General features: G+C 51.9%; 1 protein-coding gene across 1 annotated transcript in view; it reads left to right on the top strand.

Annotated features, from left to right (window-relative positions):
• KDM7A (lysine demethylase 7A) overlaps positions 1-18,992 on the top strand; it is a 74,778-nt gene that overhangs the window by 45,158 nt on the left and 10,628 nt on the right. The window contains exons 8-16 of the mRNA XM_055134044.1: positions 1,590-1,677; positions 2,621-2,727; positions 4,847-4,938; positions 10,311-10,400; positions 14,520-14,729; positions 15,989-16,113; positions 16,280-16,431; positions 17,758-17,852; positions 18,829-18,977. Of these exons, the coding sequence (XP_054990019.1) occupies positions 1,590-1,677; positions 2,621-2,727; positions 4,847-4,938; positions 10,311-10,400; positions 14,520-14,729; positions 15,989-16,113; positions 16,280-16,431; positions 17,758-17,852; positions 18,829-18,977 (1,108 nt within the window). The remainder of the gene's footprint in view (positions 1-1,589; positions 1,678-2,620; positions 2,728-4,846; positions 4,939-10,310; positions 10,401-14,519; positions 14,730-15,988; positions 16,114-16,279; positions 16,432-17,757; positions 17,853-18,828; positions 18,978-18,992) is intronic.

The following is an 18,992-nucleotide window of genomic DNA, read 5'->3' as shown; positions in this document are numbered from 1 at the left end:
TTTCCCCTCACAGTGAACCCTGGCCCAGTGTTAAGGGAGTATCCTCCAGTTCCCCTGAGCTCCACCTGGGAGGCCCCACCTCCCCCCCAATCCTTGGTCTTTCTCTGGGGATTGAGGGACCCCAGGTAGTGTTTAGGGAGCCTGGGGCCCATTGCCGGCACTGTTTGACCAGAGAGTCTGGTGATGGCCTGAGGATGCACAGCCGCTTGGGCCAGCAGTGCTCGGGGGACCCCCTCCAGCAGTGCTCAGGATTGGGTCATTTGACGCCCTAACCCCGGTGTTCTCTCCCCAGTTTTGAAGTCAGGCTTCCTTTCTATTGTTGAGTATAAGCATTGGTGATATTTTCTCTCTGCTAGACCCATATCACATGTGACTTACATATACTTTCTCTCAGTTTGTGGGGCTATCTTTTTAACTTTTATTTTTTATTTTATTTTATTTTATTTTTTTGCTTTTTGGGTCACACCTGGTGATGCTCAGGGGTTACTCCTGGCTTTGCACTAAGAAATTACTCCTGGTGGTGCTCAGGGGACCATATGGGATTCTGGGAATTGAACCCGGGTCAGCCGTGTGCAAGGCAAACAGCCTACCTGCTTTGCTATTGCTCCAGCCCCAATCTTTTTTAACTTTTTAATGTCTTTCAAATAATTAAAACACACACACACACACACACACACACACACACACACAAACTTTTGATGATATTCCCTTCTGTTATAACTGGTCAGTAGTTCTTCATTGTTTTTTTTGCTTTTGTTTTATGGTCCACAACTGGCAGTGCTTCAGCCTTAACCCCTGGATCTGCACCTAAATATTGCTCTTGGCAGGGCTCCCTGGGCCCCTGCCCATATGGGTGCCAGGGATTGAACCCGGGCCAGAGGCATACAAGGCCAGCACCTTACCCACTGTACTATCTCTCTTGCCCCTTCTTTTTAAATTCAACTTTTGCTTTTTATTTTTTTTGGCTTTTTGGGTCACACCCAGCGATGCACAGGGGTTACTCCTGGCTTTGCACTCAGGAATTACTCCCGGCGGTGCTCAGGGGACCATATGGGATGCTGGGGATCAAACCCAGGTCGGCGCATGCAAGGCAAACGCCCTACCCGCTGTGCTATCACTCCAGCCCTTTTTAACTTTTTCATAGTTCTCTATTGCTGTCCACGGCCATGCCTGCCATAAGAAAATAGTGAAGGCTGGGACTGAAGTGTCTCCTGGGAGGGGACTCGTAGGAGTGCGTGGTTGCTCGAGGACCCTGACAGGGACTGAGGGCCAACCTCCCCGCAGCTGCACGCGTGTGGCCGAGAGAGGCCCATGGGCTCACCTCTCACTAAGTTACACAGACAGTCCCCAGCAGCGCCAGCCACCAAGCCCTCTGCTTCGTCCTGGACCACGCTCGGGTCAGGGCTTTGTGTGAAACTCAGCCCAGGCAGTTGGGAGAGGGGCAGGGGACGGAGGCTGCCGAGCAGGAGACGCGGCGCCAGGCTTCAGCTGACGCTGCAGTCTCGCAGTGCTTATTTCCCAGGTGCCGTCGCAGCGGCTGCTGTCGGGGGCCCAGTGCTGAAACCCGCTGACGGGCTTGCCTCTTGCAGGGTGGATTCACGCGGTGCTCACGTCTCAGGACTGTATGGCGTTCGGGGGCAACTTTCTGCACAACCTTAATATTGGCATGCAGCTCAGGTCGGTAGCCCCTTCCTTCCGGGACCCCGCGTCCTGCCTCGGGTGGACACTGTGCCACCTACGTCCGCGCGTCGGCTCCCCGCCTATTTCAGTTGCCCGTTCACGGAGAGAGGCCCCGGGAAGTGGGGGGACAGGAGCCTTTCCCCAAAGTGGCGTCTTGAGCTCTTGTCAGTCCGAGACGCTGGTAACATTCCAGATCGGAAACCGAAAGAGTTAATCTTCAGCGTGGGACTGACCTCGTTGGCTCTCAGAGCTGCAGAAGAGCCGGCAGGCCTTCCTCCGGGGAGAAGCAAGCAGTGCCCATGGCACCGTGCTGCGCTCCTCTCTCCGTCAGTGGGAGACTGCGGTGTGAGCACCTCATGGCGAACTCCAGAGTGGACGGACTCATCAGAACTAGGGCTCCAGGGCTCCCTGGCGGGAAGCCCGTCTTGGGATGTGGGGACCCGTTTCTTTGACCCGGCCCCAGCGTGCAGTTATGTCAGGGCCGTGGCCCTGTAGGGCCTGCAGCGTTAGGCCTGTGCTGTTCCTCAGCCCGGCGCAGGGTCTCGGGTGTCCGTCCCCGAGTGGCCCTGGGCTCCTGCTGCCCAGCTCTGCGGTGGCGGCCAGGGTTCCCAGCAGCCGTCTCACCGTCCCTGCGCCCTAGCGTGGCCCCTGAGTGGAACCGAAGGAAACCGCCCTGGGTGTGCGTGGCTGCAGGGAGCTGGTCTAGCCACACAGTTGTGGGGGACCCTCTCACGGTCCTTCTGGGGAAGTTAGGGTGCAGACCCCAGGGTGCAGTCTCCCGAGGGCCAGTGTGGGGTGTGTGAGGCTCCTCCCGTCTCGCCCCGATGCGCGTGTTGATTCCCTTCACGCAGGACTCAGAGGGTCCCAATGGCCACGTTTATTCTCCTTCAGTGTGTCCAACCCGTCCTAACGTTCAGTTTCTTCACGTTTCATCAATTAGGTGTTACGAGATGGAGAAACGGCTAAAAACACCGGACCTTTTCAAATTCCCTTTCTTCGAAGCCATTTGTTGGTTCGTAGCCAAAAACCTGCTGGAAACCCTGAAAGGTAAAGCGTGCGGGCGCACAGGGTGGGGAGGCCCTGGCCAGTGCCCGCCCGGGACCCCTTCTCGTGTGGAGAGCCCCGTTTCCCTCTGCCCACCATCGTTTTAGCAAAGTAGCATCCCTGTCTTCACAGTCAGGAGGATGCAAGCGTGGGTCGGCCCCGGTCACAAGGCAAGTGCTCTGTGGCCCTCGGAGCCCCTTCCTCCTGACGCAGCTAGGCTGCAGCCCTGCTGCCTCCTGAGTGTGCCCCATAGCTGCTTCCAGACCTTGAGGGAGCGTGTCCACGTCCCGGGAGAACCGGGCACTGACCACTGGCCCGTGTGTGGTCTCTGGGCCTAGAGCTGGAGGAGAACCTTCAGGAGGCGGCTCTTCCTTCACTGAGCCCCGGCAGCCGCCATGTAGAATGGATGTCGGTGCTCCTGGCTTGGGCACCCGAATGTCCCTTGGCCTTTTCTCCAGCACTTGCTCTTGTATCCGTCCTGCGTCTGTCCTGCAGCAGGGCGGCTCCACCTGCTACTGGCTCATCTAATTTACCTGGTTCCTTCGCAACAGAGCAACTGGTAGAGCTCCAGGGGAGCAGTTAGAAATGGGTGAGCTGTGGTGTGTCATAACAGAAGCTCTAACTTCTTTTCCCCGTGAGAAGTTACCCAAGGAAAAGTCAAATAGAAGGAGACAATCCAAACTTCCTAGGGTAGGGAGCTGGAGCGATAGCACAGCGGGTAGGGTGTTTCCCTTGCACACGGCCAACCCGGGTTTGATTCCCAGCATCCCATATAGTTCCCTGAGCACTGCCAGGATTAATTACTGAGCACCTGAGCCAGGAGTAACCCTGGTGCATTGCCGAGTGTGACCCAAAAAGCAAAAACAATCAACAACAACAACAAAAACTTCCTAGGGTAACTGCACAGAATCACGTGGCGAAGCAGTTATGATCCCTCCTACAAAGAAAATGGGACTCACGGTTGAGTCAGGGAGGCGGGGGGAGTGGGAAGGGACGCGGTGCCAGGTGGGCGTGGGCACATGTCTCCTGGTGCTGCCGGTGTGGGGGACAGAGGTGGGGTCCCAGGGATTCGGGGATTAGGCGCTTCCTGCCAGGATCTGTCTTTTCTCCAGACTTGCTGAGCGCTGACAGGGGCCCTTCCTGGTGCAGGGATACTGCCACCAGTTACACACACTGGACAGAGTTTCCAGTAAAAACCGCAGCGCCATATTCACAGGCCCCTGTCCAGGCATGAGCCCAGAAAAGCATGAACACTTAGAAATGCAGAGAGAAGTTGGCCGTGTGCAAGGCAAGCGGCCTCCACTCTGTACTTTGCTCTGGCCCAGAGTTCTTAACTGTGTGCACTGTCCGGATTAATGACACAAATGAGCCACGTTTGAAGGTTAGGAAAAGGAATCAGCCACTGAGCAGAAATGAAATGTCTTGGTTTTGCTTTCCCTGGGCTGCATTTTAGACTGCATGTAATTAATATATTTTGCCTGGGTATTAAATAATTGTTAAAAAGAACCAATAACCACATGGGCCAGAGAGATGATAACAGCGGGGAAGGTGCTTGCCTTGCGTGCGGCCCAGCCAGGTGCTGGGGCACCCCAGATGGCCCTCTGAGCACCACCAGGAGTGATCCCTGAGTGCAGAGCCAGGAGTAAACCCTTGAACACCACCTTAAAAAAAAAAAAATTCACCAACAACAGAAAAAAACTGTCTATTTGCTTCTCCAAATAAGTGGGGCCATTATGCCTGTGGCGAGCGGCCCACACGCACACGCGTGGACAGTTCCCAAGACTCACCTGGGCGGGCCCTGCCCCTGGTCGGAGGTCACAGCCTCGCCGAGACAGTTGCCCGAGCCCCTCCTGCTTCTGCCACCCTAAACCCTTTCCTCAGCTCCCGCCCCCATGGTGACACCAGCTCAGTCGAGCTTTGCGCCTGTCGCGCCCTCGAGGCTGACTCCCGAGCTTTCTCTGGAAGCCTCCCTGGAAAGGGAACCATCAGCCCGACTGTAGTGCACTTCTGGGCCTTTGTCTTTCCCTTTCAGCCCCTCGTCTGCTTTCCCCACCGTCCACCCACGGGTTGTTACTGTTTGTCTGAGGTGGGCCCCTAACTCCTCTCCCTCCTCTCCCCTCAGAGCTGAGAGAAGACGGTTTCCAGCCGCAGACGTACCTGGTGCAGGGCGTGAAAGCGCTGCACACGGCTCTAAAGCTGTGGATGAAGAAGGAAGTAGGTGGTTCTTTCTGTGGGGGCGCTCCTTGGCAGGGTCAGAGTGCAGGGCCCTGCCACCCCGTGGGGTGGGGGCGGTGCCGGCTGGAAACACTGCCTGCATCTCACTCTGCAGGACACGGGAACGTGTCGGTTTCTGCAGTTCATGAGAGTAAAGTGGGACCAGAGCGGGTAGTACAGCAGGGAGGGCACTTGCCATTCACGCAGCCAGCCTGAGTTCGGTTCCCAGCATCCCATATGGGCCCCCAGTACCGCCAGGAGTAACCCCTGAGCACTGCCAGGTGTGGTCCAAAAAAAAAAACCAAACAAAAAACCCCACCCCTAAAAGAAGTTCTCTAATCCTTTATGTGGAAAAGAAAGGAATTCAAGGATAGCTCGACTCTGGACTCAGAAGTGCAGGTCAGTAGGTAGCTTGGGGTTCTGAGTGCGCTGGTCTCCCAGCGGAGCCTTGATCCCCGATCTCCTTTACTCCTCTCAGCTAACTGTTCCTCCCTTCACGGGGCTGCGCGTTCCCTGATGCCAGGAGAGGGGGTGGGCGCGCTGGGACTTGGAGATGTGCTTCTGCAAGTAGAGGCAGTGAATGAAGAACCTTCCCTTCCTGCCGTCACTCAGCTGGTTTGCATTTGAATCCCGGCATCTCCTGGGAAGTCACCCAGCCCAGGTGTGTCCTGGCCTCCTGCTCCTGGGCATACGGCGTGGCCAGGGACGCCCATCCTAGTCCCCCTGGCCCCCTCTAGCTAGGTTTGGGGTCTCTGGTAGACTAGGCGCCCTCTTAATAACACACAGACTCTACTAAGCAGTAAACAAGTGAGCGGCTGAAAATACCTTTGTGTGCTCATGTTGGAATGCGTACATGAGGTAACATGCCTGATTTGGGGGCCAGGAATGTGGCTTAGTGACAGACCACATGCCTTGCATGTGTGAGGCCTGGGTTTGAGCTCCAGTAACATAAACACACACACCACAACACATACACACACACACATTCTCACTCACTCACTCCTGGTCCTAAAAGATATGGGGGGTGGGGGGGATGAGTAGGTGCTTTCTTAACATTGTGATGTGTTAAGCCATGAGCAGGGTGCTACGGGAGCATCCAGGAAGTAAAATCCACATCTTTTCATTATCAAAGATGTCATCACCTACGGGACAAAAACAAAAACAGATGACAAAACCATACCCTAAGAGAAAAGCAAAATAAAGGTTACATTGCAAAATGCATACCTGCCTTTCTGCTGAAGACTTAGTTACGTGGTCTCCCGTCTATGAGATTTGTCTTCAGAACTTAGGATTTAGTTTAAAATTTTAATGAATTAATTGATTTTGGTGGTTTTGGGTCACACCCAGTGGTGCTCAGGGCTTACTCCTGGCTCTGCACTCAGGAATTATTCCTGACAGTGCTCAGGGGACCATGTGGGATGCTGGGGGTTGAACCCAGCCGGGCTGCGTGCAAGTCAAGCGCCTACCCACTGTACTGTTGTTTCGGCCCTGACTTCAGAACTTTAAAGCCTGGCCCCCGCCTGACCCGCAGACAGGGATTTGGTTCAAGTGGACTTACACGTGCCTTACGACCCTGGATCCCTACCCTTAGGTCTGCGACATCCTCCCCTCCCCTGTACCCCTCAGCCCCCACTATCTGATGGGCTTGTAACAGTGAAAACAGACAGCTCCAGGCCTTCCTTAGAGTCTGATCTAATCCCTCTGGCATGGGTTTGGACCTTCTGTTTTAACACCTTGAGTTACTGGGGAGTAACTCACCCGTTAACGGGCAGCTTTGATGCACAGTAAAATTCCTCGCCAAGAAGAGCCGCTGCCATTGCGTGCGGGGTGCGTGGCTCAAAGCGTGCTATGTGCGGAAGCCCCTGGGCCCTTGATTTAAGGGAGAGGCTGGTCCTCCTATGACTCCAGATTCGAATTTGGGTTCAGAGCTCAGCTTTGCTACAAACGAACCAGCTGTTACCCGGGATGGTGATCCGGCTCCTGTGCCCCAGTGGGGATAATGACCACCTCTCTGACGTGGTCACCCCCAAAGTAGGGAGCGGCCCTTGACTGGCAAAGAGTGAGTGAGCACCAAGTGTCCCTATTATTTAAACAAATGATGCGAACCCCAATCAGGGGATGGAAAGCAAAGGGGAAGCCAGTATGTTGAGAGCATTTTAAAATCAGAGTGTTGGAGCTGGACCATAGTATGGGGAAGGCGCTTATCTTGCATGCGACCAAACCGGGTTCGATCCCTGGCACTTCAAAAAACACCGCCAGGAGTAATTCCCGAGTGCAGGGCCAGGAGGAACCCCTGAGCATCACGGTGTCCCCCCACAAAAAAATCACAACAGAAAAATCTGAATTGGGTAGAGTAACGTGTGTAAATAGCTGAGAGAGACATAATGATAGTTGCTCAGCAGATAAAGTAAGTCACCCGTTAATTCCTCAGTCTTACTGTTGGGATTCAACCCCCTCAAAACTTGGGGAGAAGGGATGAATAGAAACTCCCTCAAAGAAGACATACACAGTCAAAAGGCATATGAAAAAAAATGTTCTGCGTCACTAATCGTTAGGGAGATGCTAATTAAAATGACAATGAGATCACCTTATAGCAGAGACTGGCACTCATTCAAAAGAAGAACAGGTGCTGGTGTGGGAAGGAGAGGCAAGAGGGGAGGGGCCCCTATTCACTGTTGTTGGCAATGTCAACTGATCAAGTAATGTTTTCTGATAAACTGTAAAAAATATAAACGCATGTGTAGAAGGGGTGCGATGATGTGTATTCATAGGCTCTCGGGGTGGCGCTCTCTCTCTCTCTCTCTCTCTCTCTCTCTCTCTCTCTCTCTCTCTCTCTTTCTCTCCATTCACGTTCAGTGCTCTCAAGCCGCTGTGTATGGACTGGATCGGGATGGCTCCCCCTTTGTGCTCTGCTTCTGTGTGTGCCGCTGTGCTCTCTTCTGTGTGTCTCTCTATCTCTGTCTCTGTCTCTGTCATCTCTCCTCTGGTCCTGTCCGATCTCTTTTGCTTCTCTCTCTGGAGCCCCACTCGCTCTCACTTCTGACTCTGATCCCCTCCGCTCTTACAGTCTTAGTTTATATAGCAATCACATAGGGTGGTGATACAAAGGGTTGAACATTAACAAATCAACAAAGAGGGTTAAGACCACTCCTTCAGGAGATTAACTCAAGGATAAAAATCTCAACTAAGGAGATGAGATTACTCCAGATTACTAGGACATTCACTTAAGGACAGATCTCATCCAGGGTGTGTCCCCTTCTTCTTTTCTCAGCTAATAATCCACTTAAATAGTTGTATTAAATCTACTTCTAATATTTCTAGCAATGTCATTCTGTATGAGCACAGTAAGAGATATATCAAACTTAAAGTTTGGTTCTTCTCTTTGGAACATCTCACTATATATTCCAGACCACAGTTCTCAGGTCAGGTTAGTCTTCCTAACCCCAGCAGGGTTCTAGTCTCGTCATTACTTTTGGATCATGACAGCATTTGTCTATGACCGTGCTCTCAACTTATAATTGAGTATTGTGGTGCTTTGGCCTGGTCCATTTTGATGCCAGGGTAGCTCACAGCTTGCCCTGGGTCCATTCAGTCCCTTGTCGGGACCCTGCTTTTGGGTTGTTATGAACTAAGGACAACTGAGTCGAGAAAGCAGATGCCCAGGACTAAATATTATTGGAGTCAATCAATTCCCAAGTTATAAGAGCATAATATTAACTATCTTCCTGTGTCCATACAGAAAGGACATTGCTTTAAGGTAAACTAAGTTCCATGCGGCAAGGCTAAAAGGAGAAATCCAATGTTATCCTACAATAAATGATAAGGATATTCATTGAGCTTTCATTTAACCCAGAGTATGCCCCAAGGGACCAAAGATACAACATATCTATACTCCTATGTTTATTGCAGCACTGTTCACAGTAACCAAAATCTGGAAACAACCCAAATGCCCAAAAATAGGTGATTGGATAAAGATGTTATGGTACATCTACACAATGGAATATAACTCAGATGTAATAAAAAGATGAAATCATGCAATTTGCTGCTATGTGATCATCGAAAGAGTATCATGCTTAGTGAAGTTAGTCAGATGAACACAGAATTATCTCCCTCACATGTGGGATATAAGGAAACGTAGTTGGGGAAAAACAAATTACTGCATACACAAGCTTGGACAAGCCTCACGCATGAAGGAACCGGCAGAGGAACCCAGGTGTGCGAGACCTGGGGCTGAGATCTCCAAGCCTGCTCGGATCAGGACTGGGCCTCTCCCACCCAGATCCCCCATTTTCCAGTAGCTAGGCAGCCACACCCAGAAACTGCCCCCGGCATCGTGTAATCCCATCAAGGCCAACATCCAGAGACTATAAAACCAAGCTCCTGGAAGCGGCCACGAGACATATTATAGCCTAGTTCCCCCTCTCGGAGAACCTGGAAAGCTACTGAGAGTTTCCTGCCCACACGGGAGAGCCTGGCAAGCTACCCGTGGTGTATTCATATGCCAAAAACAGTAACAATGATGGGTTCCATTCCCCTGACCCTGAAGAGCCTCTAATGCGGCACCGTTGGGAAGGACGAGTAAAGAGAGGTTGCTAAAATCTCAGGGCTATGACGAATGGAGATGTTACTGGGCCTGCTCAAGCAAATTGACAATCAACAGGATGATAGTGATACAGTGATACTGTTGGGATCATTTCCTATTGTGCTTTTGATTATGAGAAGAAGAGTTTACAAAATACCTGCAAATGAGACGTCTCATGAGAGGCTCGGGTTATTTGGGTGCCTGTCCCCCCTTTCAGATCCTTCCATATTATGAATAGAATGTTCGGCTTCATCAGCAGCTTTGCTAATGGTGGGAGTGTTCAAAATTTTCATCGGTCTGGTGGTCTGAGAGCAGCATGAAGCAGATGTCCTATATACAAGCCCATCTTTGCCTCACTGTGGGCATTTCTGAATTAACAAAGCTTTTCATAGAAGGGCTTATCCCAACGCCATGAGCCCTGGGCCTCTGACATTCCTTTACAGCTAGAGAACCCGGAAGAGATTTAGTAAGCAGTTTTCCTCTTCTTTTTCAAAAGATCATTTAATTGCAACTCTTTATGGTTGATTTCTTTTTTCTTTCTCTTCTGATTTGTTTGTTTGCTTTTGGGCCACACCTGGCTGTGCTCAGGGCTTACTCCTGGCTCTGTGTTCGGGGATCACTCCTGGCAGTATTTGGGGGAACATGCACTGTGGGAGATCCACCTGGGGTCAGCCACATGCAAGGCATGCAGTCTTATCCTCTGTACTGCCATTTCAGCCCACGAGGATAAGCTCTCCGTATTAAACTGGAAGTAATTTTGCTTGTCTTTTCTTTCTTGATCCAAATACAGCTTGTATCTGAACATGCCTTTGAAATTCCAGACAACGTTCGACCTGGACATCTTATTAAGGAACTTTCTAAAGTGATTCGAGCAATAGAGGTAAGAGGAGCTCAGCTTGCCAGCCTGTTGTGTACGCTCTGCCCTGACAGTAGCCACCAGCACACGCCGCAGGCAGTCTGGCAGTGCTCACACACCCCGGCGGAAGTGGAGTGTGAGTGATCTAGAAGGGATCTTGCGCTGCCAAGCTTGAACATGTGGGGCAGGAGGGCAGAACCATCTAGAAGTTCATTAATAGGGACACGAGCTCCGACCATGAGTGTGGCAGTTATGAGCCTAGTGGAGGGAGCAGATGAGTGACCGAGAAATGGCTCGGCCTCCAGACGCTGTTGGAGCGCGTGTAGGAAACGTGCTTTAGTGGTTCAAGAGGTCAGACCTGAGCCCTGGGCTTTAGACGCTGAGTCCACGGAGGGGCAGGCCCTTGCAGAGACCAGAGGGACTCAGGCTGGCCTGTGCGGGGGCACTGATTACACTGCCTGAGGCACTAGCCTGGCACCCCCTTCCGGAGTTTCAGACTCAAGGGTCAGGCAGGCTCTATCCATTTTGAGTCTCCTGCTTTCACTCAGCATCGTGCTTTTGATTTTTTGTTTTGGAGCCACGCCGGTGATGCGCAGGCCTGCTCCTGGCTCTGCACTCAGGAATTACTCCTAGCAGTGCTTGGGGACTATATAGGTTGCTGGGGATCGGACCAGGGCCAGCCTTGCGCAAGGGAAACTCCCTCCCCACTATCCTGTTGCTCTGTGCTTTTGAGATGTGTCCTTGTGCGGGTCGGTAGCTTTGGTGGCTGCTGGTGGGCGCCCAAGGGAAGGACTGTACCGCAGCTTGCTTTTCCATTCTTTACTTGTTTTGGTATAGACGTGGCCAGTATGCGTAAATCTATTGAAAAATATTCTTGTCTGCCTTCTAGTGGTAAATCTGTAGATTATATCCCCCCGGGATTACTACGTTAGAGTAGAGTTGAGTTAAGGGGTGAGTGATTTTTTTAGTTCCGTTTTGTTGTTGTTCTCACCCTGCAGTGCTCAGGGCTTACTCCTGGCTCTGTGCTCAGAGATGGGCCAAGTGCCAGGTCAGCACCTTCACCCTGAGTCTCTCTCCAGCCTGTCAATGAACGTTTCACTTGACAAGAACCTGCCACACTCGCCTGCAGTTGCTCACAGCTTCCTGCTCTCGAGGAGGAGCAAGAATGGTTCATTTCCCGCCCACACACGGTGGCGGAGTCAGAGAGCTGCAGCGTTTGGGCGAACGGGGACAGGACGTGTGGCATTCGCAGGTCTCCTTGTAGGCGCCCTGTTGGAGCAGGCTGCGATTCTTTTTTTTTTTTTTTCTTTTTGGGTCACACTCGGCGATACTCAGGGGTTACTCCTGGCTTTGCACTCAGGAATTACTCCTAGTGGTGCTCGCAGGACCATATGGGATGCTGGGAATCCAACCCGGGTCTGCCGAGTGCAAGGCAAACGCCCTTCCTGCTGTGCTGTGGCTCCAGCCCTGGAGGCTGTGACTCTAACATTTGTTACTTTTACTGCCGAGCTGCAGGAGTTAACTTGACCAGAAGTTCTGCACACATACATTGGGATGAATATTTCTCCATGGCCCGTGGCTTGTCTCTCATTAATGCCCACCCTTAGTGGGTAGACAAGTCTTCATCTGAAGGTGCCTGATTTATTGATTCTTTTTCTATTAGAATCAGTATTTTTATGCCCTAAGGAATCTTTTCCTACTTCAAGGTGTTCCCAATGCTGTTTTCCCCTAGAAGCTTTTATATTCATGCAACAGCTTGTTGAGGGAGCTTTTGTGTGAATTAAAGCTTGAATAAAATGGAGCCTTCCCCCCACCCCTGCAGGTCAGTATAATTTTCTTTACTGTTCGTTGAAATCAAATTGTTTGTTCTGGTCCAGTGCCCCACTAGGGGGTCCTCAGGGTTACCCCAGCTCTGTGCTTGGGGGTCTGGTACTTGCACTGCTGGGGGGGGTCGAACCCCGGCCGCCTGTATGCAAAGCCTGCGCTCTCTGGGCATGAAGCAGACTCCTCTGAAATGCTCCGTCTTGGGACTGGAAGCCACACCTAGCAGGCTCCAGGCACCGAGGTCGGTCCCCAGCACTGCAGGCTCCGCTTGAGCCTACACTGCTGGATTGCGTGTCCCAGAGAGCGGCCCTGTGGCCCCCGAGCTCACTGGGATGCCCCCCTTTCCCTTCCCCAAATGCCCCTTTACGGCAGAGATTGAGTGAAAGGGAAAAGGAAAAGGGTTAGGCACCTGGCGCCTCTCTCGAAGCAGCCCTCGGGAGCGGCCTCCAGCCATGCACGCCCACAGCCTGGGGCAGTGCAGAAGGTGGTGCTGCTGTCATTCACCGCTCTGACCGCGGCACTGGACAGCTGCCAGCGTAATGCTCCTACATAAACTACACAACGCTTAGTACCTTGCCAAATTTCAACTCAGGGCCTATAAGTCGTTATGTTACTGACTGTTCTTGAATATGGCATTTTTTAGTTAAAGCTTTTGTTATCGGTTAGTGATAAATAGCACTGTAGCATTGTCCTCCCATTGTTCATCGATTTGCTTGAGTGTGCACCAGTAACGTCTCCATTATGAGACTTGTTACTGTTTTTGAGAGCAATAACAGAGCGGGTAGGGCATTTGCCTTGCACGTGGCCAACCTGGATTCAATTCCTCCATCCCTCTCAGAGAGCCTGGCAAACTACCGAGAATATCCCGCCTGCACGGCAGAGCCTGGCAAGCTACCCGTGGCATATTTGATATTGTGATAAATATATAAAAAACAAAGCAGATTGGAAGTGAGGCCATTATAAATTCAAGGGGGAAAGCAAAGGAAATGGAAAAGGCAAAATGGACCACTATAGCTATGTCCTAGCCGAGGGTTGTAGATAATTTTTTTTTTTTTGGGTCACACCTGGCGATGCACAGGGGTTACTCCTGGCTCTGCACTCAGGAATTACCCCTGGCCATGCTCAGGGGACCATATGGGATGCTGGTATTTGAACCCGGGTCGGCCGCGTGCAAGGCAAACGCCCTACCCGCTGTGCTATCTCTCCAGCCCCTGTAGATAATTTTTACTGTGTTCAATTTAAATATTAAATATTGAAGGTTGAGTGTATGTGTGTGTGCGTGTTCATGTGCACGTGCACACATCTGCAGGAGGTGGTGTGTGAGAATTGAGATTCCTTTTTTATCTAGTAGGAATTCGGTGTTAACTGAAGTTGAAAAAATAAGATGCCTGTATAAAATTATTTTTTAGAATTTGGACACAAAAATCTAAGAACCAATAATAGCCAGCAGCACCAGGAGTGCGTGGGAGCTGGGCATGTTTGCTGCAGAGGCGGGAAGCAGGGCCTTGAACAGATCAGATGCGAGCACATGTCCCGGCAGCTCAGAGGCAGAAGCAGGCCACGTATCTGTCAATAATGAAAGGGAGACAAAAATGCGGCTCCTGCCGCCAGAGAGATAACAAGGACACTCTGACCCTTCCTGCAGTCGGCACGGACCTTGCAGACATGTGAAGTCAGTTACGAAGGGATAACAAATACTACAACATTCTATTTTTTATGAGGTTTCTAGAGTGAGCAGATCATAAAGTAGGAGAAAGGTAGTCAGTGAGGACTGGGGGTAAGAAGGATTGAAGGTGTGGGGGGGTCACTCTTGCTTAATAGGTGCTAAGTTAAAATGCGGCAAGATTACAAAAAAGCTGTGTGAACAATTGGAAGCGTCGTGCTGGCAGGCTGCCCATGTGCCGGGTCCGAGAGGGCCGTGGACGCTGCCCCAGGCTGTCGGGCGGACCCAGGGGAGGGCGGCTGCCGTGCCGCTTCCTGCTTGGCTCTCAGACATACATGTGGGCCTTGGGCTGAACACACATGGACAAGGGACAGTTCATGATAGGAAAGACCCAGAGGCCTCTGATGGCACTCAGGCCAGGGTCGGTGACTCGTGCTCTGTCTGGGGAGTAGCCTGAAGCCAGAGTCCGGCTCTGTCAGTGAGGCAGGGAGAGGCGGGCCCGAAGGTCCCAGCACAGCCGGTTCATCACTGGTCTCGCTCTCACATCTGTGACTCAGGTGACCAGGCTTTGTGTTTTGGACATAGTATGACTCTTGAGGTTGCTGAGGTCTGTATGTAGCCTTGTGGTAAACGTACTCTGAATTTAATTCCTAAAGGAGGAAAACGGCAAACCAATTAAATCTCAGGGAATTCCTACTGTGTGTCCAGTTTCACGATCCTCAAATGAAGCAACTTCTCCCTACCATTCCCGGCGGAAGATGCGGAAACTTCGAGATCACACTGTCCGGACTCCTTCCAACCTGGACATCCTGGAGCTGCACACGAGGGAGGTGCTCCGGAGGCTGGAGATGTGCCCGTGGGAAGAGGCAAGTGGCGAGCGCCGTGACGGCCAGCGCCGGCCCTTCTGGGCTCGGGCGGGAGGCTTGGCACACTGCTGGCGGGGGGGAGCAGGTGGTCCTGAGCGCTGGAGAAGACTCAGGAGGGAGCAAGTCCCTGCCCACTTCCATGCTAGCCCAGGAAGGAGATGTCAGGTGCCCCATTCCGGAAACACATGCTCCCGAGGGTGCTAACCTCTAGGGGTCTCTCTCGAATAAAGGGGTGGGACTGAGGGGCCAGAGGGGCCCTCCGGTGCCCAGGGAGCAGACAGTAGGAAGAAGGCTGCCGGGACAGAGGGAAGAGCCAGTGCGGGAAGTGGCCCAAGTGGTGACCATTAGCTGGGAGTCTGCCCGTAACACCCTGAAGAGTGACCGGGAGAGCACGGCATGGCCCTTGTCCACTGCCAATGAGCTTATGGCCAGGATTTCTCATTTTAAACAGAGGACAGGCAATAATGTCAAGAAAGTAAAGTAGAGATCTGGATTCAAGTATTTAAAGATGTTGCATAGAAGAGTTCCATTTCTTCAGTATTTGAAGTTTTATTTATTTATTTATTTGCTTATTTATTTATTTATTTTGTCTTTTTGGGTCTCATCCGGCAATGCACAGATAATTCCTGGCTCATACCCTCAGGAATTAACTCCTAGCAGTGCTCAGGGGACCGTATGGGATGCTGGGAATCGAACCGGGGTCGGCCGGCCGTGTGCAAGGCAAACGCCCTACCCACTGTGCTATCGCTCCAGCCCCAGTATTTGAAGTTTTAGATCATCCGGTTGGTTACTGTTTCAGGGTTTTGTTTTTCCAAACTTCTTTCACTCACAGCCACCTGGGAGAAGCTTTAGCTTATTTGGAAGGCTTGTGTGTGTAACTAAAGAAAAAGGGCACAGACAATAGCAGGGTCCCTGTGGAGATCACAGGGGTGCCTTCAGATGGCTGCGGGCACTGCAGGGCAGCTGAGAGGGGAGCCATGGGCCGGGGGGCGGGTGGGTGGAGGGGCATGAAAGGACGCACCATCAGGTTTGCGCCTCCAGCCCCAAACTCTGCCCGCGGCCGTGTCTGCGGGTGTGAGTGTGCCAGTGGGACCCTCTGCCAGACAGCGTGAGGGTGGTGTCTCTCGTCTCTGGCATCTGCCCTGTGCAGGCCCCTCGCCCCTCGCACTGCCCAGCAGGGCCCGGAGACAGGGCCGAGGGGGGAGGTGGTGGTCTGCTGGGGTCCGCATAGTTCAACGGGTTCTCTTTTCTGCTCAAAGGACCTCCTGAGTTCTAAACTGAACGGCAGATTCAACAAGCATCTCCAGCCTTCGTCCACAGTTCCTGAGTGGAGAGCCAAGGACAACGACCTCCGCTTACTGCTGACCAATGGGAGAATAATTAAGTACGTGCAAGCGGCCCCAACGGGCCCGCTTCCTAGGACTCCCCCCACGTGGACCAGGGGAGCACACTGCAGTGCCCCTCGGCCCGGGGTCGATTCGTGGCGGGGAGGCACCCTCGAGGCTACTCAGTCACAGTTTTCTGACCTGACTGTTTCTTCCCACTGACAGAGATGAGAGACACCCCTTCGCAGATCAAAGCCTCTATACGGCGGACAGTGAGAATGAAGAGGAGAAGAGAACGGAGCAGACAAGGGTGAAGACGGAAGAGAGTTCCGGAACCGAAGAGGTGGAAAACGAAGAATCTCAAAAACCACACAACAGTATGTTTGTGTCCATTGGGAAGTTTCTTCATTCCTAATATGCTAAGGATAGCAAAGAAACTAAGTTCAAAGTGTTGTTGTTGTTGTTTTTCCTGTGCAGGGGAGGGGGTGGATAGGTTTGGTGCTCAGGCCTTACTCCCGGCTCTGTACTCAGGGGGCACTCCTGGAGGGGCTTCTGAGACCTAACGCAGTGTTGGGGAATCGAACCTGGGTCAGCCAAATGCAAGACAAGCACCTTAGCCTCCTGTATTACTGCTTTGGCTCAAGTCAGAATTCTTGGTTGATGACTGAATTGAAAATGTATGTGTCCCTAACGCTCTTCAGAGAAATCCGAAGTGTTTCTGAGTAGTGTACCCACCAGAGAAGTGCTTAGGGTGACCCCCAGGGAGGTCGTGGCCCAGCTGGTGCTGTAGAGGGCCAGGAGCCAGGGACACTCTCTCACGGGTGCATTTACCAGTTTCATGTATTTGATGGGTCGCTGCTTCAAGGGTTAAGAAAAAGTTTCATGCAACTTTATAAGGAGTTTTAACTAACATACATGGCTCTCAGAGTTTGGGAATAGGAATCATTCATCTGGAACCATCAGTGACCCAAGATTAATTTATTGGTAGCCGTGGACCATAAGGCCCGTGCTTGGTTGGCCTCCAGTTTCCAGACTCGAGCAGACGGTAGTAGCTCCTTGCCCTGCACCAGTCTCTCTTTTGAATGAAGTCTTAATTCCCAGTGCTCTTTCAGAGCTGCGGTATACATTTCTGTAATTTAAAAAGGAGTTAAGCATTTGGGGATTTGACAGGTAAATAGGAAATGTGCAGGTAATTATTATTTAGTGGATGTGGAGCACCTGTGGTCCTGCTCACCCTGGGTGAATCTGCCCGCGCCCAGGAAGGGCATTCTAGTCGGGGCTGCTTGCTGGGAGGCGTTCCAGAGCGCAGGGATAAGCCTCGGGAAGTCACTGTCTCCTGAAATGCTTTTTGTTATCTTTCTGCTTTCTGTAGAGGAAAACAATCCAAATAAGACAGTACAAACCACCTAACAGCTGATTTAGTGTTAGAGGATTTTTGGGTTTTGGTTTTTTTTTTGGTTTTCTGAAAAGAATTATAAACTAGCAAGCCCATCCAAAAAAGGAATATATACTCCTGCTTCATAAGCATCACCCAAGTTTTTCAAATACACTTCGGGGGCATTTCCTGGTCAGTTAGGGGGAAAGTCCTCCTGGGGGCTGAGAGGAGCACAAGGAAGCCGGGACGGGGGAGGTGGAGAGGGAGCCCCGCTGGCTGGCTGTGTGGAGGGTTCAATGCCTGCCCTTTCTCCCCGCTTTCCCCCCAGGGCTTTTTACAAGTGTGAAGTCAGAACTCAGGAATCGATCGGAGTACTCGGACATTTCTGACTCGGAGGACTCTGGGCCCGACTGCACTGCACTGGTATGCCCCAACCCTGGGGAGGGAGCACTTTGTCACAGCTGGTGCTCAGGCGCCCTGCAGTGTGGCGGGGTGGTCAGGGCCCGTGTAGCCATGCATATGTTCTCCTGCTTGTTATTCACACCCGGAAATAGCGTCTGCTTTGGGAAAGGGTGCTGGGAAATACTGTTCTTGCTTTTTTTTGCTTTTTGGATCACACCTGGTGATGACCGGGGTTACTCCTGGCTCTGCACTCAGGAATTACTCCTGGCAGTGCTTGGGGGACCATATGGGATGCTGGGAATCGAACCCGGGTTGGCCATGTGCAAGGCAAATGCCTACCCGCTGTGCTATTACTGCCCCAGCCCCAATACTGTTCTTACTTATTTAGGTGTTTTTGCTTATTTTTAAGTTGTATTTTTAATCTTTTGTTTTGCTTGAGGGCCACACCCAGCCATGTCGGGGGTTACTCCAGGCTTTGCACTCAGGGATTACTCCTAGCAGTGCTCAGGGTATCATACAGTGTTCTGGGGGTCGAACCGGGTTGGCTGTGTGCAAGGCAAAAACCCTGCCTGCTGTCCTACCTCCCTGGCCCCTGTGTTTTTGTTATATCTGAAAGAAAACCTGTACTATGCCTTTCACCAAAGAATCGTGTTACTAGAGCTGACAGTCACTTTTTTTTTTTTGCTTTTTGGGTCACACCCGGTGATGCACAGGGGTTACTCCTGGCTCTGCACTCAGGAATTACTCCTGGCGGTGCTCAGGGGACCATGTGGGATGCTGGGAATCAAACCCAGGTCGACCGCGTGCAAGGCAAACGCCCTCCCCGCTGTGCTATCGCTCCAGCCCCGACAGTCACTTTTTATATGAAGCAGAGAGATCATCCCGTGATAGTTCTGATTCTGACCACCCAGGCCGGAAGAAGTGCTTCTGATTGATTTGTAGAGATCGTCAGATCCTTCGCATAGCTCAGCTGCCCTGTCATTGCTTTTTATATTAGAAAAATAACTTTACCACTGAAGAGTCTGAAAGTTCAGGTGACGAAAAAAAACAAGAAGTAACATCCAACCTAAAGGAGGATTCCGGCGTGATGCGGAGCTTGCTCCCGAAGAGCCAGAAGCCGTCCCGAGGGGAAGTCGCCGTTAAACGGTAGGTTCGCCTCGG

The sequence above is a fragment of the Sorex araneus genome, chromosome 1 (assembly GCF_027595985.1).
Source record: "Sorex araneus isolate mSorAra2 chromosome 1, mSorAra2.pri, whole genome shotgun sequence".
Classification (NCBI taxonomy): Eukaryota; Metazoa; Chordata; class Mammalia; order Eulipotyphla; family Soricidae; genus Sorex; species Sorex araneus.
The sequence above is the reverse complement of the archived record's forward strand: the minus strand, read 5'-3'. Positions and strand labels throughout refer to the sequence as shown.